The 18317-nt window shown below is 47.0% G+C and overlaps 10 protein-coding genes across 10 annotated transcripts; 6 read left to right on the forward strand and 4 right to left on the reverse strand.

Moving 5' to 3' along the window:
- Positions 1-50: 50 nt before the first annotated feature.
- N7455_006846 (uncharacterized protein) lies at positions 51-299 on the reverse strand (the record flags this gene model as incomplete). Its single annotated transcript, XM_065605443.1, has 1 exon — positions 51-299. The coding sequence occupies one exon, from the start codon at positions 297-299 to the stop codon at positions 51-53; it is 249 nt and encodes an 82-aa protein (XP_065461297.1).
- A 175-nt stretch (positions 300-474) lies between these two features.
- erg27 lies at positions 475-1569 on the forward strand (the record flags this gene model as incomplete). Its single annotated transcript, XM_040953583.2, has 1 exon — positions 475-1569. One exon carries the CDS (start codon positions 475-477, stop codon positions 1567-1569), a length of 1095 nt encoding a protein of 364 aa, XP_040815929.2.
- A 4608-nt stretch (positions 1570-6177) lies between these two features.
- Positions 6178-7523, forward strand: N7455_006848 (uncharacterized protein; the record flags this gene model as incomplete). The annotated part of the gene is made up of 2 exons (XM_040953624.2): positions 6178-6686; positions 6748-7523. The coding sequence occupies exons 1-2, from the start codon at positions 6545-6547 to the stop codon at positions 7521-7523; spliced, it is 918 nt and encodes a 305-aa protein (XP_040815878.2). The 5' UTR covers positions 6178-6544.
- Positions 7524-8658: 1135 nt separating this feature from the next.
- Positions 8659-9918, forward strand: N7455_006849 (uncharacterized protein; the record flags this gene model as incomplete). The annotated part of the gene is made up of 6 exons (XM_040953527.2): positions 8659-8734; positions 8799-9253; positions 9309-9435; positions 9488-9562; positions 9616-9720; positions 9785-9918. The coding sequence occupies 6 exons, from the start codon at positions 8659-8661 to the stop codon at positions 9916-9918; spliced, it is 972 nt and encodes a 323-aa protein (XP_040816071.2).
- Positions 9919-9971: 53 nt separating this feature from the next.
- Positions 9972-10908, reverse strand: N7455_006850 (bZIP transcription factor; the record flags this gene model as incomplete). The annotated part of the gene is made up of 2 exons (XM_065605444.1): positions 9972-10717; positions 10788-10908. 2 exons carry the CDS (start codon positions 10906-10908, stop codon positions 9972-9974), a joined length of 867 nt encoding a protein of 288 aa, XP_065461298.1.
- Positions 10909-11309: 401 nt separating this feature from the next.
- Positions 11310-11561, forward strand: N7455_006851 (uncharacterized protein; the record flags this gene model as incomplete). Its single annotated transcript, XM_065605445.1, has 1 exon — positions 11310-11561. One exon carries the CDS (start codon positions 11310-11312, stop codon positions 11559-11561), a length of 252 nt encoding a protein of 83 aa, XP_065461299.1.
- Positions 11562-12163: 602 nt separating this feature from the next.
- On the reverse strand, positions 12164-12727 carry N7455_006852 (putative arsenate reductase (Arc2); the record flags this gene model as incomplete). Its single annotated transcript, XM_040953663.2, has 3 exons — positions 12164-12342; positions 12406-12520; positions 12575-12727. The coding sequence occupies 3 exons, from the start codon at positions 12725-12727 to the stop codon at positions 12164-12166; spliced, it is 447 nt and encodes a 148-aa protein (XP_040815946.1).
- Positions 12728-13038: 311 nt separating this feature from the next.
- N7455_006853 (arsenic resistance protein) lies at positions 13039-14366 on the forward strand (the record flags this gene model as incomplete). The annotated part of the gene is made up of 4 exons (XM_040953705.2): positions 13039-13312; positions 13366-13508; positions 13565-13651; positions 13719-14366. The coding sequence occupies 4 exons, from the start codon at positions 13039-13041 to the stop codon at positions 14364-14366; spliced, it is 1152 nt and encodes a 383-aa protein (XP_040815954.2).
- Positions 14367-15688: 1322 nt separating this feature from the next.
- On the forward strand, positions 15689-16767 carry N7455_006854 (uncharacterized protein; the record flags this gene model as incomplete). Its single annotated transcript, XM_040953476.2, has 5 exons — positions 15689-15892; positions 15946-16050; positions 16109-16451; positions 16511-16687; positions 16736-16767. 5 exons carry the CDS (start codon positions 15689-15691, stop codon positions 16765-16767), a joined length of 861 nt encoding a protein of 286 aa, XP_040816005.2.
- Positions 16768-16807: 40 nt separating this feature from the next.
- On the reverse strand, positions 16808-17660 carry N7455_006855 (bZIP transcription factor; the record flags this gene model as incomplete). The annotated part of the gene is made up of 3 exons (XM_040953585.2): positions 16808-17245; positions 17298-17561; positions 17634-17660. The coding sequence occupies 3 exons, from the start codon at positions 17658-17660 to the stop codon at positions 16808-16810; spliced, it is 729 nt and encodes a 242-aa protein (XP_040816015.2).
- Between the last annotated feature and the right edge of the window lie 657 nt (positions 17661-18317).

Raw genomic sequence — 18317 nt, forward strand, 5'->3', positions numbered from 1 at the left:
TACAAAATACGATTGGAACGTTATATACTTGGTTGTCGCAATTGGATTTGCTACCCGCGCCAGGAACGAAAGCCATTGGCTGTGATATACTCCGCGGTCTGAACATTCGCCGCCCCCTCGGGTCCCGCCGAACCTTGCAGCTTGCGCCGAACTTGCTGCTCTTGGTTTCGGATATTCCGTGTATTTCGCCTTTTGGAATCAGCGCGTCGCTGGAACAGTCTGAGCTTTTTGTGCGCCAAGATCTTGATTTCGCAGGTCAATTGGTCCGCGGCTTGGGAATACGCGCGTGGTTGGAGCATGATTCAGTCGCTGCGTTTGGTTATTATTTGAAATTCTGTTTGCGCGCTTTTCGGTAAGTCCAAGATGTCTTCGCCTATTCCCTTCTTTGTTGGTGCATCCCTAGCTTCGCGATTGGGTTTTCTTTCGGTCAATTGGTCTTCTTCGAACCTCCACTTCGCCTGTTGCTTGAGACCAATGACCAATATGGCTGACTCTATCTGCCCAGACTCCCCAATTCCTGGGTCGTGGGATTTATGGATGGCCTCCTCCGAAGTGGACCAGAAAGCCCTGGGCAATTTCGCGGCCGTCATGGGCCTCGAAAGCCCCCTGCTCTCAGCAATGCTATACAAAATCCTCGGCGTCTCCGTCATGCTATCAAAAAAGCTACTTAGAGCCCGCAAACTGCGGCGCCTCGACACAACACGTGAAACAAGATCCCTCCAGCTGTACCATCACCTCATATGGCTCTCCCGCGAAGGCCTACTAATACTGGAGGGCTACATCCTTCCGATGGTAGACAGGTTTGTCGAGCTAAAAGTGCTCGCCTACAAACTCCGCGCTTCCTTCTACCATATTTTCGTCCTATTCCACAATCGCCCAATCTTCACCCCCGAGACCGACATGTCACCCCGCTTCAAACATGACTCCATATACGGCGCAGATGCCCTAACCGCCCTTGGCGTCTCAGACACCTACAATTCCAAAATGAATATGGCTTCAACACCAACATCCCGGCCCCCAGGCCTACCAGTAATGCAACCAGTCCACCCACCTGAACCAATTTCCTCCTTCCTCCTCCCCCCACTAGACTACACAGCCACAGCAACAGCGTGCTTCAACCACGCAGCAGCCCTCTCCGACAAACTCCTACCAGGCTCACATCCTCTCCGTCTCTCGGTCAAACTCGAATACGCAGCATATCTATACGACTGCCTTCAAGACCCTGTCGCCTGTCGCCGCCTCGCAAAACAGGCCATCGCAGACGTCTACAACGCCCAAGAAGGCATGGACGACGAGAGCTTCGAAGACGCCGCAGAGATCGTCAGCGTGCTCGGCAAGATGGTCAAACGCGGCGGGAAGCCCACTTCCAGTACCGGTACTCCGGGAAGCAGTATCTCCCGCGGTGGTGGCTCACGCAGTCGCAGCAGCCGCTCGCCTAGTCATCTCGATATTAGTGTGCCGACTACTGTCTCGCCAGTCCCGGTTACAAAATCTACGCCGGTTGATGGGACTCGTGTGGGAATGAGCCAGCCGGCCATTCCTGATGCTTCTATGATTAATCCAATTTGATGGAAATGGAAACGTGCATGATTAATGAAAAGCTGGTGCTCCGATTCTTGTCATTGTTCTCTAACATGTATTGCTTCTATATGTGATTATGTATTTCTTTTCTTTTGGTTTCTGCATGTGTGTACATAGTCATTATGCACCTCTTTTGATATTTGTAGATATACGCTACGCTTTGATGGCCTTCATTGAATATTCACGAAGGAATAACATGTTTTGCGCTCTATGAAGTCAATGATCCTGCGTTGTACAGATTGTTGTAATGGTGGCCATACATAAAACCGTGCTACCTACATGTGAAATTCTAGAAGAGAAGCAAACATTACATATGGCGGGGCTTTGTTTTGTTTGGCCTGCATCAATAGTGCAGTGTTATAAAAGGCGGCGTGGGGGTATGATAAACCTCACATCTCTTTTCCATTTTTATTCTGTCATGTCTGCTTGACATCCATCTATCCCTGAGTCTAGTGACTAGGAATGATGCTCTTCTATATCAAATATCTAATCTGTCTATATACCATGATCCCGAATCTCTCAAGCTTCCATCCACTTGATGCCACAACCCTGGTGCAGCTGATGTCCAAAAGGTTGTGGGGCTCAATGTCTCCAACACCACAGCATAAGCCTACATATCTCGCTTTTGTTTTTCTATATGTGGTATGACTTCGAGGGGTGGGAACTCCGAGCTTTGGAATCCGAGCTTTGGAAACAACCAACAATGAGGCTGATATCCAGCCAAGACTCACCCTAACTAAATATGAGCAACTCTTCAGCTAGCTCTGAGACAAAATTCACGCAGATGAGCCGTTGGAAAGCCAACGTTTATAACTATCTCTACTTGACTCGCTGGTTCCACTTGTCGGTCCACGAGGGGCGCAATCCGATGCGATGATTTCCTCCACAGTCCAGTGCTAAAGGCGAGAATAGAGAGAGAACATGTGCTCTTTCCCTTGCTCTTGCTCTTGCTCTTGACTGTGGGATGTCCGACTTGGGAGCTCAAAATTCTCAGAAGACTTCGACGCCTCTACCAGAAAGCCACCTGAGACACTTCGTGGGACCTGGCGATGGCGTCCGTGATGCGATCACATCCAAGCTCTTTCAATCTTGCTTTAGGACCCATGGAAATCTGGACTAGTGAGTATCCCTTGCGCGTTTGAGATCGTTTCTTTGTGGGTTTTGCTAATTTCGAATTCTCTCTTGTAGTAGTATGAAGCTATTCGCGGACACAATCGAATTTCTTGCATTGTTGGGGTGAGTGTCCGGCTTGTGAGTTAGCTATGTAGGATTCCGGGTTTGTGGAGAGGCCGATAATGCTTACCTCATTCACAGTGTTAAGGATGTCCGGGCTGCTGTAGTGGCGTTGTGATTTATACGCTGCTTTATCTTCCTCGGTCAACTCTTATGAGGAGACCTACACTCTAGTAGGCAAGAAGTGCGGAAGCCTTGTGAGCCTTTATTTTTTATTTGCTTTTGCTTTCTTTCGTTTACGGTTTGCTAATATTTCGAGGGGTCCACCTAACTAGTCCGAGGTGCCATCGACGCCTATCATTGCCATCTTTATCTGAGGTCGCAGACCAGAATTACCGATACCCTGGGAATTTTGGCCCTGAATCCAGATATCGAATATCAAATGTCACCACCTAGTGACTTTATCTAAGATTCGAAAGCAGCCGAGCGGTATCTTATGCAAGTCCCGGCCATACTCGCTCCTTCCTGTTAATGATACTGCCCACCCAAAACCCGTTCTGGTTGTGCAGTCTTCGATTCGACCATTTCGTCTAGCTGCCATTCCTACTTTAAGGTTGGCGTGGTACCTTTCCCTTCTTCCTTCCCGGCAGAGAATCTGGAAGTGGGCTAAGCTTCAGCATCGCCCGGGCTACTCGGCTAAGGGCCTGAAATCCTGTGCTCCTTCTTTTCACTGTGGGATGAAGCCGAGAACAAATGCTGGGGAATGGTACTCTTGAAACGGTTCATCGTCGCTATAAGCGCAGTTCTTAGTGTAAGGAGGTTTTCGATACCCTTGATGCTGGTTATAACACCATGATGCATGGGTGAGGTTTGGGACAAGTTGGTGCAGTGTCAGGCTAAATAAAAACCTGGAAGTGTCTACACAAACGAGGATGTAGATGAAGGAACTGATGTGCTGGGGTTACTACAATTTCGCGACCCCAGTGAGCAATGGTGTATATCAGAGAATCTAAGTGAAACATTCCAAATTTGTTTATCCTTTCAGCATGTCACCATGCTGGCTATAATGCATGAGCAACTCACTGTAATAGCACTCTTCTCACTCGGATATTATATACTGTGTGTTCTTTGGTTTACAGTATTGTCTAATTTTTGGACGGTTCATCTAGGAAGCGATGTTCGGCGATCTACGAGCGGCAACAGCCCCAAATAGGAACAGAAGGGGAAGATATAGCGTACTCCATAGGTAAGCCATACAGGGATGACGAGTGCCAAATGATATAAGTAGGGCAGTGCACGTGGTGTATCATGACGCCGATCAGTTGCTATTATTGTCGGATGTTGGTGGTTGCCTCGGGCAATGGACTTGGCTCGCATCACATCATGCATGAAAAGTGTAAACTTGAAGATCATATTGTACGAATAAATATAATAGTTGATGAAGTCGCCTAAAATAGATCAGGGAAGCTCGAGCGGAAAATCCTGTTATTTCTATCTCAGGGTGGTCGAGTCGGGGAAAACTCCGAACCATCAAAATGTGAACAACGTGGGAAAACATTCTTTAGTATATTTCGGGGTAGGAATTTTGGACACTAGATCAAACGGCACATCTAAAATAACCCTAGGTTATACTTATGCCACACCTCTTCCAGCAGCGCTAGCCATAGCCCCGAGATGAGTGAGGAACATAGGGATCGCAAGGGCAAGTAGTTAAAGCAGCATATCGGGCGAAGGGTAAAGCTTCTACAAAGACCACGCAGAGATTATTTTTGGCTATACGTAAAAAGGTCCTCTGTCCGTCTTATTCGTTTTGTCTCCTTCATATCCATCCAAAAAGACATTTAACTGCTATCAAAGATGACATTTCTATGCATATGGGATAACTACCGGATGGCAGCGCTGCTAGGTCTGAGAGGTGATACATTCAGGCATCCAAACGTTAAGGTAGCAAGGCAAGCCCTTGCTTGCTTCCAGTTAGTTAGACCCGTCTTTGTCCCTGGGGAGCATATAAAAGGCTCTATGGCGCGGTAACGGGATTCATCATCTGCATCTATCTCTGTTGTTCATGTCCTTGCTCTCTTTCTATGGCGATATAGCTTTGTACGTTATCAGAAGCGACTGGCTGCCGTGGCCTTAGCTAAAATCATTAAAGGTGATAATAATTCACGAGCTTTGGCAAGGCAGCCACTCGATTATAAGTTAGCTGGCAACCCATAGTTATCAACCATTCCAAAGGTTTGGATAACTCATCCATCCACTCCAATAGCGTCAACTACTATTCTCTTTATCATAATCATCATAATCGACTCTATATTTAATCTGGGGATTCACGGTTTCAGCTAGCTACCGATATATACCAAGTTTTAACGATTATCTATCCCACAGCTCCCTATGTTGGAAACATAGGAATATGATCGAAGCCTCGTACAACGAGGCTGCAAAACAATGAGATAAATGTCCACCCATTGACTCTGAAGCCATATAACGACCGAGATGAAAAGACAGCAACGATGAGAACACTTCGGGCAGGTGGTGACCGCTGTGACGATTAGGAGAAAGCACCTGGAAAGCGGAAACTACATATGTACTGTTGCCACTCGAGATATAGAGGCACAGCGATTGAAGGCTGAAGTCGCAGCTCGAGACAACCAAAGAGCAACTTGAGAGGGTAGCCTGCATTAGACTGTGGCTTTGCCCTCCTACGGACCCCTCGAAGTCAAAGGACGTCTCGCTGGAGGATGACTTGTTGGAGGATGGCGACCCGATAGTGATCTAATAGAAACAGAACGTCCCACTTCCTATACGAATTTCATTGTTATGTTACTAGCCAGCTTTATGACCATCACGCTTTCACCTGATGTTCTACAATCCAAGGAAGGTAGACACCCTTTATGGGTTAATTCAGACTCTGTTAACTGTACATTTTGAACCATGTGGGACGCTGGTCACTTAGTAACACGGTGAAGCAACCTTAAAAGGTTTCTCGTTTGCTATTGCAAGATAATAGCTGTGCTACTCACCAAGACATCCATGGAGCTGTGACGGGACTGGTGGAATATTAACCGGTTGCCTCGCGCGATGGACTTGGCTCACATCATAGTATGCATGAGGGGTATTGTGGAAATACTAAATGGCCTAATAGACTAGGGCTGAAATAAGCTGAAATGACCAGAGAAGTGGGAAAATCCTGTTTTCCTGTTTTGGAGTGATCGACACGTTGCCAGGGACAGTGATGCCTCAGGCCAACATTCTTGGAAGGGAAAACTTCCTGTCAAAACCGGGGGCCAACGTGGGAAACATTCTTCGACGTTTTCAGTATAGGGGGGAATTCTGTACACTTCAGATCAAACGACACATTTCGAATAAGTCCAAGTTTTTGTACTACAACGGTCATCGACGTCATACTCTCAGTCTGTGCGAGAGAAAAAAAAAGAGAAAGGCCAAGAAATCGCATCCACCTACCCCGAGGGCTCCTTATCGTGTTTCATTCGACTATTAACCCGTCGAATCCACTTGAATCCACCGCATCTCGAATTTCCTCTCTTTTCTCTTCTCTCCAGCTCCTACACACCTTCCCGGTGACACTTCAAATACACCAGCCCCCCCTGCGCGTCGGCGCGTTACTCTGCAGAAACGCTGCATCCCACGGAACGTTGCATTGAAACGCGAAACACCCGAGCTTATTCCCTCCATGGCCTTGAAATTGTCTTTCTTGCTCCTCAATTCCCGTGAAGTCTGAACCTTAACACACCTTTTGGAAGCTCCCGGACGGAGTCAGGGAGCAGGGACGATGTGGTCCAGCTTGGATAAACCTGGCGCTCTCCCACTCCTGATTCTGATTGTGTTCTCGCTGCTCACATTGGTGCCATCGCTACCGAATCTGTATTACTCGAAGTTCGCAGACTTCAGCTTCTACACCGGTGCAGCTCGTCGTATGTCCCCATTCCCGCCAAGCTCAAGCATTCGAGTTAACTAACCAATTCGGCTTTCCAGAGATCCCTCTCCTGCAAGATAGTGTCACCGAATTAGCACCGAAAACACACACCCTCAACGAGCCTCGCAGATCATGGATTCTAGCAGCGTCACATCGATCGCGAGGAAATCGTCCACCACTTACCGCACGCGTTGGCAATGCCGCTGCCGTCCCGGCCAGCGAAACAACCACCGTCGCAAATAAAAGTCGACTCTCATCCTTCACACGTGAATCCTCATTTTCATTCAGTCGCAAAGCCCGCGCATTCAGAACCTACTTCATCCAGCAATTAGACGACTACCCATTCCTCACGTCATTCTCCAACCGCAGCCTAGTTGCAGACTCGATGCATCCTTATCCTACCATCACCATGAACGAATCTCTCCCAACATCCGAAAACAAATCCCCAAGCATCCCGTCATATAATAATTCATCCGATAGCATTCTGGAGCCACTACTGCCCGTTCCTGCCTTCCTCTGCGATATGTGTCAGCAGGCCTGCCATGTCGCCATTGATTTTGGAAAACGCGTCGGACTCCAAGGAGCAAACTATGCGAAATCGATCTCCCTGCCGGAGTGGATCACAGGGGCTCCCACATCATTAATACCCAACCCCACAATTTCCAACGCCGCCTCGGAGCAAGATTCATTCCCTCCATCCGAGCAAGCACTGCCCCAACAAAAAGTTGGCGCTGAGGATTCCACCGATGCTGCCGCTGGTCGGCACTCACAGGAGCTCCATGGAAGCTGCATGGCTGTTGTGATCGGTCTTGTTGCAGGCATAATGTGGTTCTAGAGCAGACTGTCTTGGATACTGCTACTACTTCATGTCTGTCCGCTGATATGTGTGATGACCTTTTGTCTTATTTGGTTTTGGCGTATTGTATTAGATACTTGTAGACAATTGGGCCGGTGGCTCTGGTTTAGCCTCCTGTTGGAATCTAATAATCACATTTACCATTTCTCGTCTTGGCGCAAATCCATACCTCAAGTCTTCGCCTAAAAGAACTTCTAACGATCCACACATCCATGTGTAGTACACCCAAAGGAATCCGAACCTCCCTTTTTACAAACACTTCCACTGGCAAATGTTAGTAATGATGGCTATATCCATTTGTGAAATGGGGGGGGGGGGCGTCAGTAATTGCCCACAAAAGGCAAGGCACGGAAAATTTCGGCTACAGCACTTTCACCCTTCCACTCAGCCAAATCTACGACCGTCTTCCTTGATGGTTCCCCGATACGAGGCTACGAGGCTGTGCTCCATATTCGACCGGGAACATGACTGAATAGAGCGATCTATTTGCAGTTGCACAATGAAAATGGGAATCCTACCTGTGCAACCCAGGAGGCTTTGTGTGTACGCTCTAGCCCCGTGTATTCTCTCACTTTCGACATCCTTAGGTTCAATCATCTCCAAGAAGGAGCCTAATGTTTACATGGAGATGACCATCATTTGGCGAAGTGAATTTTATGATATACCATACTTGAATGTGTTCTGATATTACATGTAATCTCGCCTAGTTAATTAACTAGGTAACTACATAGGGCACAACTTGTAGAAAATTCACGGAGTTTTCATCTTAACTCCATTACAGTTTCAAGAACCCATATTCCTACTATATTCCATCGTCTTCTACTTACTCATCAATAATTATTCAAAAGAAACAACCTGATGGACTTATTACTTGATGACAGTGAGCTAACCCGATACGGTAAGGGACGGGCTCTAGTGGAGATTTTCGTGGACTCTGGTTGGTCCTTCCGAACTATACCAACAATGCACTTGAAGGACACTTAATCCCATTATCACCGAGAGGAAACATATAAAGCGGACCATTGCGTCTGGTTGAAATGGAGGACAGATCAATCAAGACGTCTTTGTTTTCTTCATTACTCCAAATTTTTATCTTCGAACAGTTTCACCCAATATGTCCAACAATCAACAAGTCCTCCGCTCCGAGGTCGTCCTCGAGAAATATGGCAAGACCCTTGCTGGAAAGACAGGTAAGTCCAGATTCCTATCATCTGTAACGGATCAGAGTGCTGATGAAATATCTTCCTTTCATAGTGCTCATCACCGGCGTTTCCGACGACTCCATTGCAGGCGAACTCGCACTTCAACTTTCCACCGCCGATCCAAAGCTACTTATCCTGACTGCCCGTGCGGAATCAAAGGTGGCAGGAATTAGAGAAAAGATCGAGTCAACCAAGCCAAATGTGGAGACTCGTTTTCTCAACTTGGACCTGAGTGACTTGAGCGCAGTGCGAAATGCTGTCGGAGACCTAAAAGATGTGTCTCACATCGACCACCTTGTCTGCGTCGCCGGTGTGATGTTCCCGCCTTACAGCAAGACAAAAGATGGGTTTGAGAGTCAATTGGGAGTCAATTACCTGGCGAACTTCCTGCTTGTGAAGTTGCTTCTACCGAAGATCCGTGCTGCGGGACCCGATTCGTCTGTGGTTATCATGGCCTCGTCCATGGTCAAACAAGGGAAGATCCACTTCGATGACGTTAATTTCAATGTGAGTTTGATTCACGGGTTATATTTCATAGCACTTACATTCTGCTTCCCTGTAGGATGGCCAAACATATGACCCTATGGTCGCATATGGCCAGTCGAACGCTGCGAGGGTTATGTTTGTCAAGAGACTGGGTGAGAAGTTGAAAAACGAGAAAATTCGTGTTTTCAGTATCGATCCTGGTGGTATGTCTTGGTTCTTCTGCCGATTCAATGGATATAGCTGACGAACATATAGCCGTTCAAACCGGTCTCCAACGACACTGCCCTCCCGAATTTTTGGATCAGGTCGCCGAATGGAAAGAGGCCGGAGGTATGTTCGGCACTTTTGCTAAATGCCTTATTTCTCACTAACGACATCTTTAGCCATGGTTGACATGGATGGAAAGCCAATCGAAATTCCACCATGGACTACTACCTCAGAAGGAGCCGCTACCGTCATCACTGGGATGATTGACCCTACCATCGCAGGTAAGTAGAACATCTTGCCAAGCCCGTACCTCTATTTCCTTTTACTAATCATTTCCGTATGCAGAGTACAACGGCTCATACCTCAGCCAGAACGCAGTCTCAGACCACGAATTGCACACCCATATCAACGACGGAGGCAACTGGACCAAACTTTGGGAGCTAAGCGAGAACCTGACCCAGGAGAAATTTTCTCTATAAGTTATTTGGAGTTGAGAAGAGTTCGATCTGTTTATTATATATAGGTTGAAATATCACTCAATCTCGAACACGATAGGCTTTTCCCCTCGCTGTCTCCTCCAGTAATTAGAAGATTTGAGTATGTCAGGACAATCTGTTGCCATCCATCTCCATTTCCTCATAATCGTCTCCGAGAGCTCATAAGCAAATGGATCCCAAGCTTCGCCCCAAACGCGAACCCCGACTTCTTGTGACGAACCACAAGCTCCATAAAAGTCGCCGCATAGTTCATCTTCGTCAATCACATCTGTCCTGATCAAGAGAGCCTCCCGCAGAGATAACATTGGAATTAAATCAATCCAGGGGTGGTGGATAATCTTCCTTTGTTTCTGGGATGGAAACAGGCTTGCTGGGAGATGTACCGCCGACATCAACGGTCCGACGAGGTTGAACTGCGACGCGAGGTCTTCGTTGAGAAGATCAAATGTGAGACCCAGAATATTGGCGTTGATTGACAGAGCGCGAAATATATTGAACTGGGCGTCGTAAAAAGTGGGATCGCGTGGGAGAACCGGGTTCTCAATCATATGCAGGGCTTTTCCATAAAGTTCGTTCATAAGCTCATCACGCTGAGAAGGGTTGAAGTAAGATAGATATAGTTCATTTTGGTTGAGAAGCGACGATGATTGAGTAACTTGATGGCTTGTTGCTTCTTCTGTAGATTTGCTTTTTTTTGGTATGTTTGAATCATTGACATAGACAATCCATTTCCTATCTGGTGTTTTGTGTTGGTTTTTAGACTCTAACGCCTTTCTTTTTCCTGTATATAATGTTAGTCTGAACATTTGATAGTTGAAAGGCCAGATGTGGCGAATAAGAGTGTCACCTACTGCTCGCACGTTGATTGAGGCGGTTTTGGAGTCGTCTTCGAGCCGCGGGATCCAACATGTCTCTAGAATTACTTGACATTGTTTGCTCGAGAGCTGGCGGGTGATCAAATTGGGCAGTCATCTTAAAAAGCTGTAGTTGAGGAAACGAAGTGGCAAGATGTGAGAAAGTTTGGACGGGAGGTGGTCGAATGCCAAGGTCGGAGTTAGCGTTAGCTCCGAATAAACGCGACAGCGTAACTGGACGACATATCAACTATTTTAGAGCTGATCTACCTATCTTGGCTTTGCGATCGAGCGAAATCACACATATGGATACAATCCTAATTCTCTTACTAACCCCCTGAGCAACTCGGAAACGCGTCCGATGACCTCTTCACCCCTTCATATTCATGACGTAGCACAGTGGCTAAACACCCAAAAGAGTAATATCTCCTGTCTTCGAGATAGGGAACGTCTATGGAAATTATACTCTCACATTATATGAAATCCTCGGCCTTCTTCTCATTTATTGCGGGATATAATATGACACTTGCCTCCAAACTCCGCCAAGTACTTACCTGTGGCCGTAAGAAAGATTCAGGTCCCCCGCCAATAAGCGAGCCACGCACAGAGACTGGGGATGACAATACAGAGGATGAATCCTATGGCACTTTGAGTGAGGTCGCTGCTCCGGCTCCGGTTGAGCCCACAACCGAAGAAGAAGAAGCGCGGCACGAATCCCTCGATAAGAACATCTCTGGGGCACATTCGCACCCTCAACTCGGCAATAACTGAATGGTTTGACTATAGGTACCTAGTCCTAGTACCCTTCCTATTTCTCGTTTACGGCATCGGCCATGTTACTAACATCCCGAAGAACAACTTCACGAAATGCACCAGCAAGCGACCTTTGGGGAAATGAGTAACAGTCTTCCCGGACACCAATAGCTCCAAAGATACCCTGTTTGGTTTTAAAACTGGATACATACAGAATACTACCCGCTTTGATCAGGCATTCGGAAGAATTTTGAATTGAGGCTCTGTGCAGGGTTGTCTATACATGGCGGGCCCCACTAGTTTAATTATGAGCTTAACTATACTCTGGAGTACCACTCTTCGCATCGTAAAGGGGCTTGCATTTATATGCAGAATAATAAATCCAATGCATACTAGGGATCAAATACTGCCTGTCAACCGTTAGACCATGGTTCCATAGCTGGTAATGTATAGCAAAGTCAGATGGAGCGTGCAGGTTACCTGATTGGGCGATGTGCTCGAGCATCTCATAATAATCGAGCGAACTCTTTTGTCGAAGCAGCGGGTTTAAGATCCTTCAATAAAATTAAAGGATGACAGCAATATCATATCATTCAATTGATTATTTCGACTAAATATTTCTATTTTGTCCAGACAGAGGCATCATATCCATCCATCAAGGATGTATAGTCCGGACCAGCCGCAGCCCATCCTTTAATGCCCCCCGAGAGAACCAAGCTCTTGACCTCTGCGTCCTCTTTATCTTCGAGATAATCCGCAAACCACCCTGATGCACGAGTACCTCGGCCAGCAGATGACCCTGGATGCAGATCAGTATTGTCGTTTCAAAAATTTGCTATTATATTCTTTAGGTAAAGCTCACCACAATACCAAATCACATATTTCACACTGCTGTTCGATACCAGAGAATATAATGTTGGGATCGTGGGGTATAAACTCTGAGCTGGCAAGTTCAATGACCCTTGGATCGTTCCTCCCTTTTTACACATTAGCGCATGAAAATATCACTTTTTGTTCCGAACTACCCATACCTCATAGTCGGTGCGACGCAAGTCAACAAGTAGAAAGTCTTTGCCTGCTTGTTTACCCTCTCGAATCCATTGCAATAGCTCTTCTCGTGATATGGATGGTGCTGCACCCCTTGGTGCGGGATATGCAGCATGCCATGGAAGCTCGGCTGACATGATGGTTAAGACAAATGCTGAAATTAAGAATTGCGAGATTCGACACTTCTCAGACTGTTATGCAGGTAGAATACCCCGAATACCCCGCCTGGGAGGAATGTCACTCCCGCATTCTGATTGGTTGATATTCTTCGGGTGACAAACGGGAGGTGGACCCTTGGAATTCCATAGTCTGATTCTTCAGCCAATCAGCACCTGCCAGTGACATATCATCACCGTTTAGTTCCAAAGATCTCTGAACGAATATAAAATATGCTCTGCTGTCTGGTACGTTCATTGAATTCCAAAAATTGTCTGCTCAATTAGTCACTATGGCATCAATACGCCCACAGACATGTTCACATACCTCCAGCCCTCTCAATGACCAAATAAAAGCATGCGACATTGAAAAGCAGAATGAAACATCTTCTCCAGATGAGCCATCGAAGAAACAGTCAATGTTCGCAAGTCTCGGTCTTCTCGACCGATTCTTGGCAGTATGGATTTTTCTTGCTATGGCAATTGGAATCATCCTGGGAAACTTTGTCCCAAGCACAGGTCCTGCCCTGCAAAGGGGAAAGTTTGTAGGAGTCTCCGTTCCAATCGGTACGTGCAAACAACTCTCAACACTTGTTGCTTTTACTCACTGAATATTCCAGCTGTGGGTCTTCTCGTCATGATGTACCCTATCCTGTGCAAGATTCGATTCGAATCCCTGCATCATGTTTTCCGAGCGAAGGATATTTGGATCCAGATGGCCTTCAGTATTCTTCTGAATTGGATCATTGCTCCTTTTCTTATGGTTTGCCATCCAAAACTTCCGTGGTACGAAGTTTATCACTGACTTGGTTTCATTAGCTGGCCTTGGCTTGGGCGTTTTTGCCCGACGAGCCAGAATTGCGACAGGGACTGATCATTGTTGGATTGGCACGGTGCATTGCTATGGTAGGTCTAGACCACTTAGCAACTCGCCCTTGGAAACGAGATTATGCTAACTCCTACCTTTTATCAGGTCCTAGTTTGGACAGGGCTAGCCGGAGGCGATAACGAATATTGTGCCATCCTCGTCGCTCTCAACTCGGTCCTACAGATGGTTCTTTTCGCTCCAATGGGAGTATTCTTCATCAGCGTCATCAGTGGTGATCCAGTCACTTTCGAATATTCAACAGCCGCCCAGAGTGTTGCGGTGTTTCTCGGAATACCTCTCGGGGCCGCAATCCTCACCCGTTTCGTGCTCCGACGAATTTCTGCCAAATGGTACGATGAAACTTTTCTGAAATGGCTTAGCCCATGGTCTCTCATCGGTCTTCTGTTTACAATTCTTGTGTTATTCGCCTCACAAGGCCGCCATGTGGTCCACCAAATTGTCTCTGTGGTCCGAGTCGCAGCACCGCTCATCGTTTATTTCCTGATCATCTTCTTTGCGACCCTCCTTGTCGCATACAAACTAGGTTTCGGCTATAAGCTGGCCACTGTGCAGAGCTTTACGGCTGCAAGCAACAATTTTGAATTGGCCATTGCTGTTGCGGTGGCGATGTTTGGCGCGGATAGCAACCAGGCTCTTGCTGCGACTGTGGGGCCTCTCATCGAGGTTCCTGTACTATTGGGTCTGGTATATGCCGTCAGATTGATAGCCAGACGAGTGGGATGGAATGACTAAAACAAAAATGTAGAATTTTAGCTATAAAATAATTTAGACAGACAGTCCTAGATGGATATCAATTGGAAGTCCCACAGACTGCGGGATATCTTGTTTTTTTGCTTAGTCCTGGAATATTGTCCACGGTATATCAGAGACAAAGGAGTCTGACCACGTGGAGCAGAACTGTTCTTGGAGAACGAACGTTTTTGAACCTAAGAAGAAATTCAGCTGTTATTAGTGTTCAGTTATTATGGGTGCGATTAAAAGAATGGCTATAAGAAAACAAAGGAAATTGAAGCCTGTTGGGCCTATGAGCCACTCCGCTGGTGTAGGGGAAGTTGGATTACAAGATGCATCAACATTTTGGACTCAAGAAATGGTAGGATAGGAGCCTACTTGGGAAATGTCTGCAGAAGCTAAGGCTTAAGACAATAAAATATATATTTGAAAGGGACTAGGCGGAAATAAACCTAACGACGTCCAGCCCAAGATTGTAGAACGGGAGTCTTTGGGTGAGTGAATTATCGAGCAGGATCATGTGGGGGAATCGAACTCTGACCAGTATATAGTTAGGTTTCCTAATACGGAAATAGGGTCCCTTATATGGGGGGTAAAGATTCCCCACCTGCCAATACACCCCAGTTAGCCTGGCGGATGGGGCATCTGAAGTAGGCTTTTTAGAAGCTGGATATATCTTCCGTCTCGCTGAGGCCGTTCGATATATCTGCGAAGGCGGACTCTTGTCTATGGAAGTAAACCCACACCACCTCGTAACTATGACTGGCCTGTCGTGGAGGGGGGGGGGGGGGGGAGGGGGAAGGGGAGAGGGGCGGTCCCAAAGCGGCAGGGGTTGGTGAAAGATTGAGCGACTTTTTTTTGATATAATAAATGTTTCCTTCGCCACCCATGATTAGCTATCCATACATCGGCCAGTAATTGACCGACACCGAGTGCCTAGGGGGTGGCGGTCCCAAGGGGCTGAGGATAAACAGCTGGGCGGGCCTGTGCTTCCTCTTCCTTTTTTGCACATTGGTTTTCTATACAAGACTGAGATCTTGGAACTGACAGCAGTCTTTTCACACTGACTGCTTCATCGAATGCAGTGACATGCCAAATACAGTGAGAGCCAATAACATGCCCCAAGATCTCACACTATGACGGCATAAGGTCAAGTCATCTTATTATTATTGATTGTTAGGGCGTAATGATTGGAGCGTTCATCCGAAGGTGGTGACATGCTATTATATCTGCGCGGGATATTCAACCATAAAACCTGCGCCCGTTTACATTTTGGCGCCACTTCTTTTACAACGATCATTTTCACCAACCAGACTCACAATATGGACTCAACTCCAATATATCATCGTGTCCAAGATCGTTATGGTGAATTGGCTGGTCAATCTTCCACCAACGAGAAGAAGGAAGCCGAGAAAAATATTGCCCAAGCATTTGGCTACGACTCTGCAGACCTCAGCTCAATCCCCCAGGCTGCAAACCTTGGGGTGAGCTGTGGGAATCCCTTGGCCCTAGCTAACTTGCGAGAGGTGTGTTGACGACCACCGATCTTATCTTACAACTGCCTAACATTTTGTTCTAGGGCGAAACGGTGATTGATCTGGGAAGTGGCGGTGGCATCGACGTTCTGCTGGCAGCCAAGAAAGTCGGCCCCAAAGGGAAAGCCATTGGTGTGGACATGACTAAGGTGAGAATTCCCCTTCTATCAACGGCTTGTAATACCCCCACTAAGGCAAATGATATAGAGCATGCTTGAGCTCGCTCGCAAAAATGCGGAGAAAGTGGGTGCTTCCAACGCATCCTTCATCGAAGCCTCGATCACGTCTATCCCTCTGCCAAATGCTACCGCCGACTGCATCATCAGCAACTGCGTGGTGAACCTCGTTCCTACAGTTGACAAGCATCTTGCGTTCAACGAGATGTTCCGCTTGCTGGGACCCGGAGGTCGTCTTGCCATCAGTGATATCCTGACTCGAAAGGATCTTCCGGAAGAAGTGGTCAACAGCCTATCTTTCTACGTTGGATGCATTGCAGGGGCCAGCCAGGTTCATGAGTATGAGAAATACCTCTCCGAGGCGGGATTCAAAGGTGTTTATCCAGGTGTGGTTGTGGTTTGTGTTTTTTGCTAACCGTCTATTTTCCCTTAGATATCCTGATTGTTGATACCCACAGTGACATCAACATTTACAAAGATTTGGTTCAGGGTCAGATGGATCTTGGAGACACGAACGACCGGTCGGAGCCATCTGGTTGCTGTGGAGGAGCACGAGGAAAGAATGGCACTGAAGAAGACTTGCTGGAGTGTGACTTTAATGAATGGGCCGGTGAGTCAAGGGTTTTCGATTGTTGAACCAATACTGACTTTCATACAGGCTCGTTCCAAATTTATGCGGTCAGGCAGTAGGAGAAATACCGCATATTAGTTGAAATTGAACCGACCTATCTCAAGATATTTCCGTCAAAACCTTAATAAGGACTTGATTATCCACTCTGCATCCCTCCAGCGGATTGTTCCCTTGTTTGAAACCAGACTCCATCCGAAAGTACAGGACATCCAATTCCACGCCTTTGGTATTGCATTGGATCACCCATTGACATGCTAAAGAGCACAGAGTTGTATTAATGTTGCTCAGAGGACTTGTTTCAGTGGCCTCCTGGGTCCCCTGATAGCGGCTGGGCTCAAGATTCGGTTCTGTCGCTTCTGCTGGAAGAGTATCCAAATTGTTCAAATTATTGTTCTCGTTTGATAGTAACGGAATATTGAAATCCAGTCCCATGTCAGGCGATAGACCTGACGAGTCCCATTGCTCCCAGAATGACAAAGGAGTTGGATTTTCCATAGATTGGTGAGTCTCCACGCTAGTAGCAACCGGGCCCGTGATCTTGAAATAGTCAGAAACTGAAGATAATGATTGTTTAATCTGGTGACCCTACCGCTGACACCATGTTAGGTTCGTTGTCGTGAATGCTCCCGGGAGGTGGGTCCACAGAGTTGAAATTGAAGCCTAGGGTAGCCAGTAACCCTCTCATCCAGGCATTTTCGGACTGCAATTTATCAAATTTCGATAGCGATGGGGAGGGTGTCGATGCAATTAACTCGTCGTATTTCTTTGCTTTTTCCTCTAAAACCCGAATATAGTCTAGTCGCTTTGCCCTTGAGCGCCGTTGATTATTGCGAATGCGGGCGAGATCTTCGCTCTACACAGGTAGAATATGAGTAGGACGAAAATCAAAAGAATAAAAATATGGGACTAGCCAGGGGTAACCGACCTTGGTCTTGGTTTTTGTGCGAGGCATAGTTAAAGTTAGGCTCAAGACTGTAACAGTTAACACCGTGTGGGAAAGAGATGAAGTTTGAAGATATTCAATCTTCCAAGGTTAGGAACATCCATGGATGATATTACGTGAAAAAGAAGTGGAGAAAGGGACGGAGGGGGAAGTTGGTGTCGTCCAATGAACTGAAAGTGGCATGTCACTGATTACATATGTCAACCTTGGAACCTTGGTGCACACCTGGGCAACCAATGAGGAAGTGTAGCAAGCTACTCATCACCATCTATCGCCAGTCCACGCCCACAGAGGGCCAGGAAATCCCCGTACTACTCGCTATATCATGAACATTGTCGTATCTACGCTCGTCAAACGTCTCGATATACCACACAAACCGGGCAGACTACATCCCATGCCTACGCATCTCTACGTCTAGGTGAATACCTCGGTGTCGGTGTCCTTCACAGCTCCTACTTTCTCAAGGATCGCAATACCAGGGTTCTCGCATCCAGTCTTCAAAGCGCTTTGCTTCTCATCAATACCCCCCCCCCCCCCCCCCCCCCCCCACCCACCCTGCCCCCTAGTCAACATCGAAAAAAAGAGGGCCCCCCAACCCACTAACCTCCTCCGTTGGGACCGCAAACCCCCTTCAGACTTGGCCCTCTGTCAATCACCCTAGGGGTG

This window comes from Penicillium solitum (genome assembly GCF_028829755.1).
Source record: "Penicillium solitum strain IBT 25940 chromosome Unknown utg000004l_segment0_segment0, whole genome shotgun sequence".
Taxonomy (NCBI): Eukaryota; Fungi; Ascomycota; class Eurotiomycetes; order Eurotiales; family Aspergillaceae; genus Penicillium; species Penicillium solitum.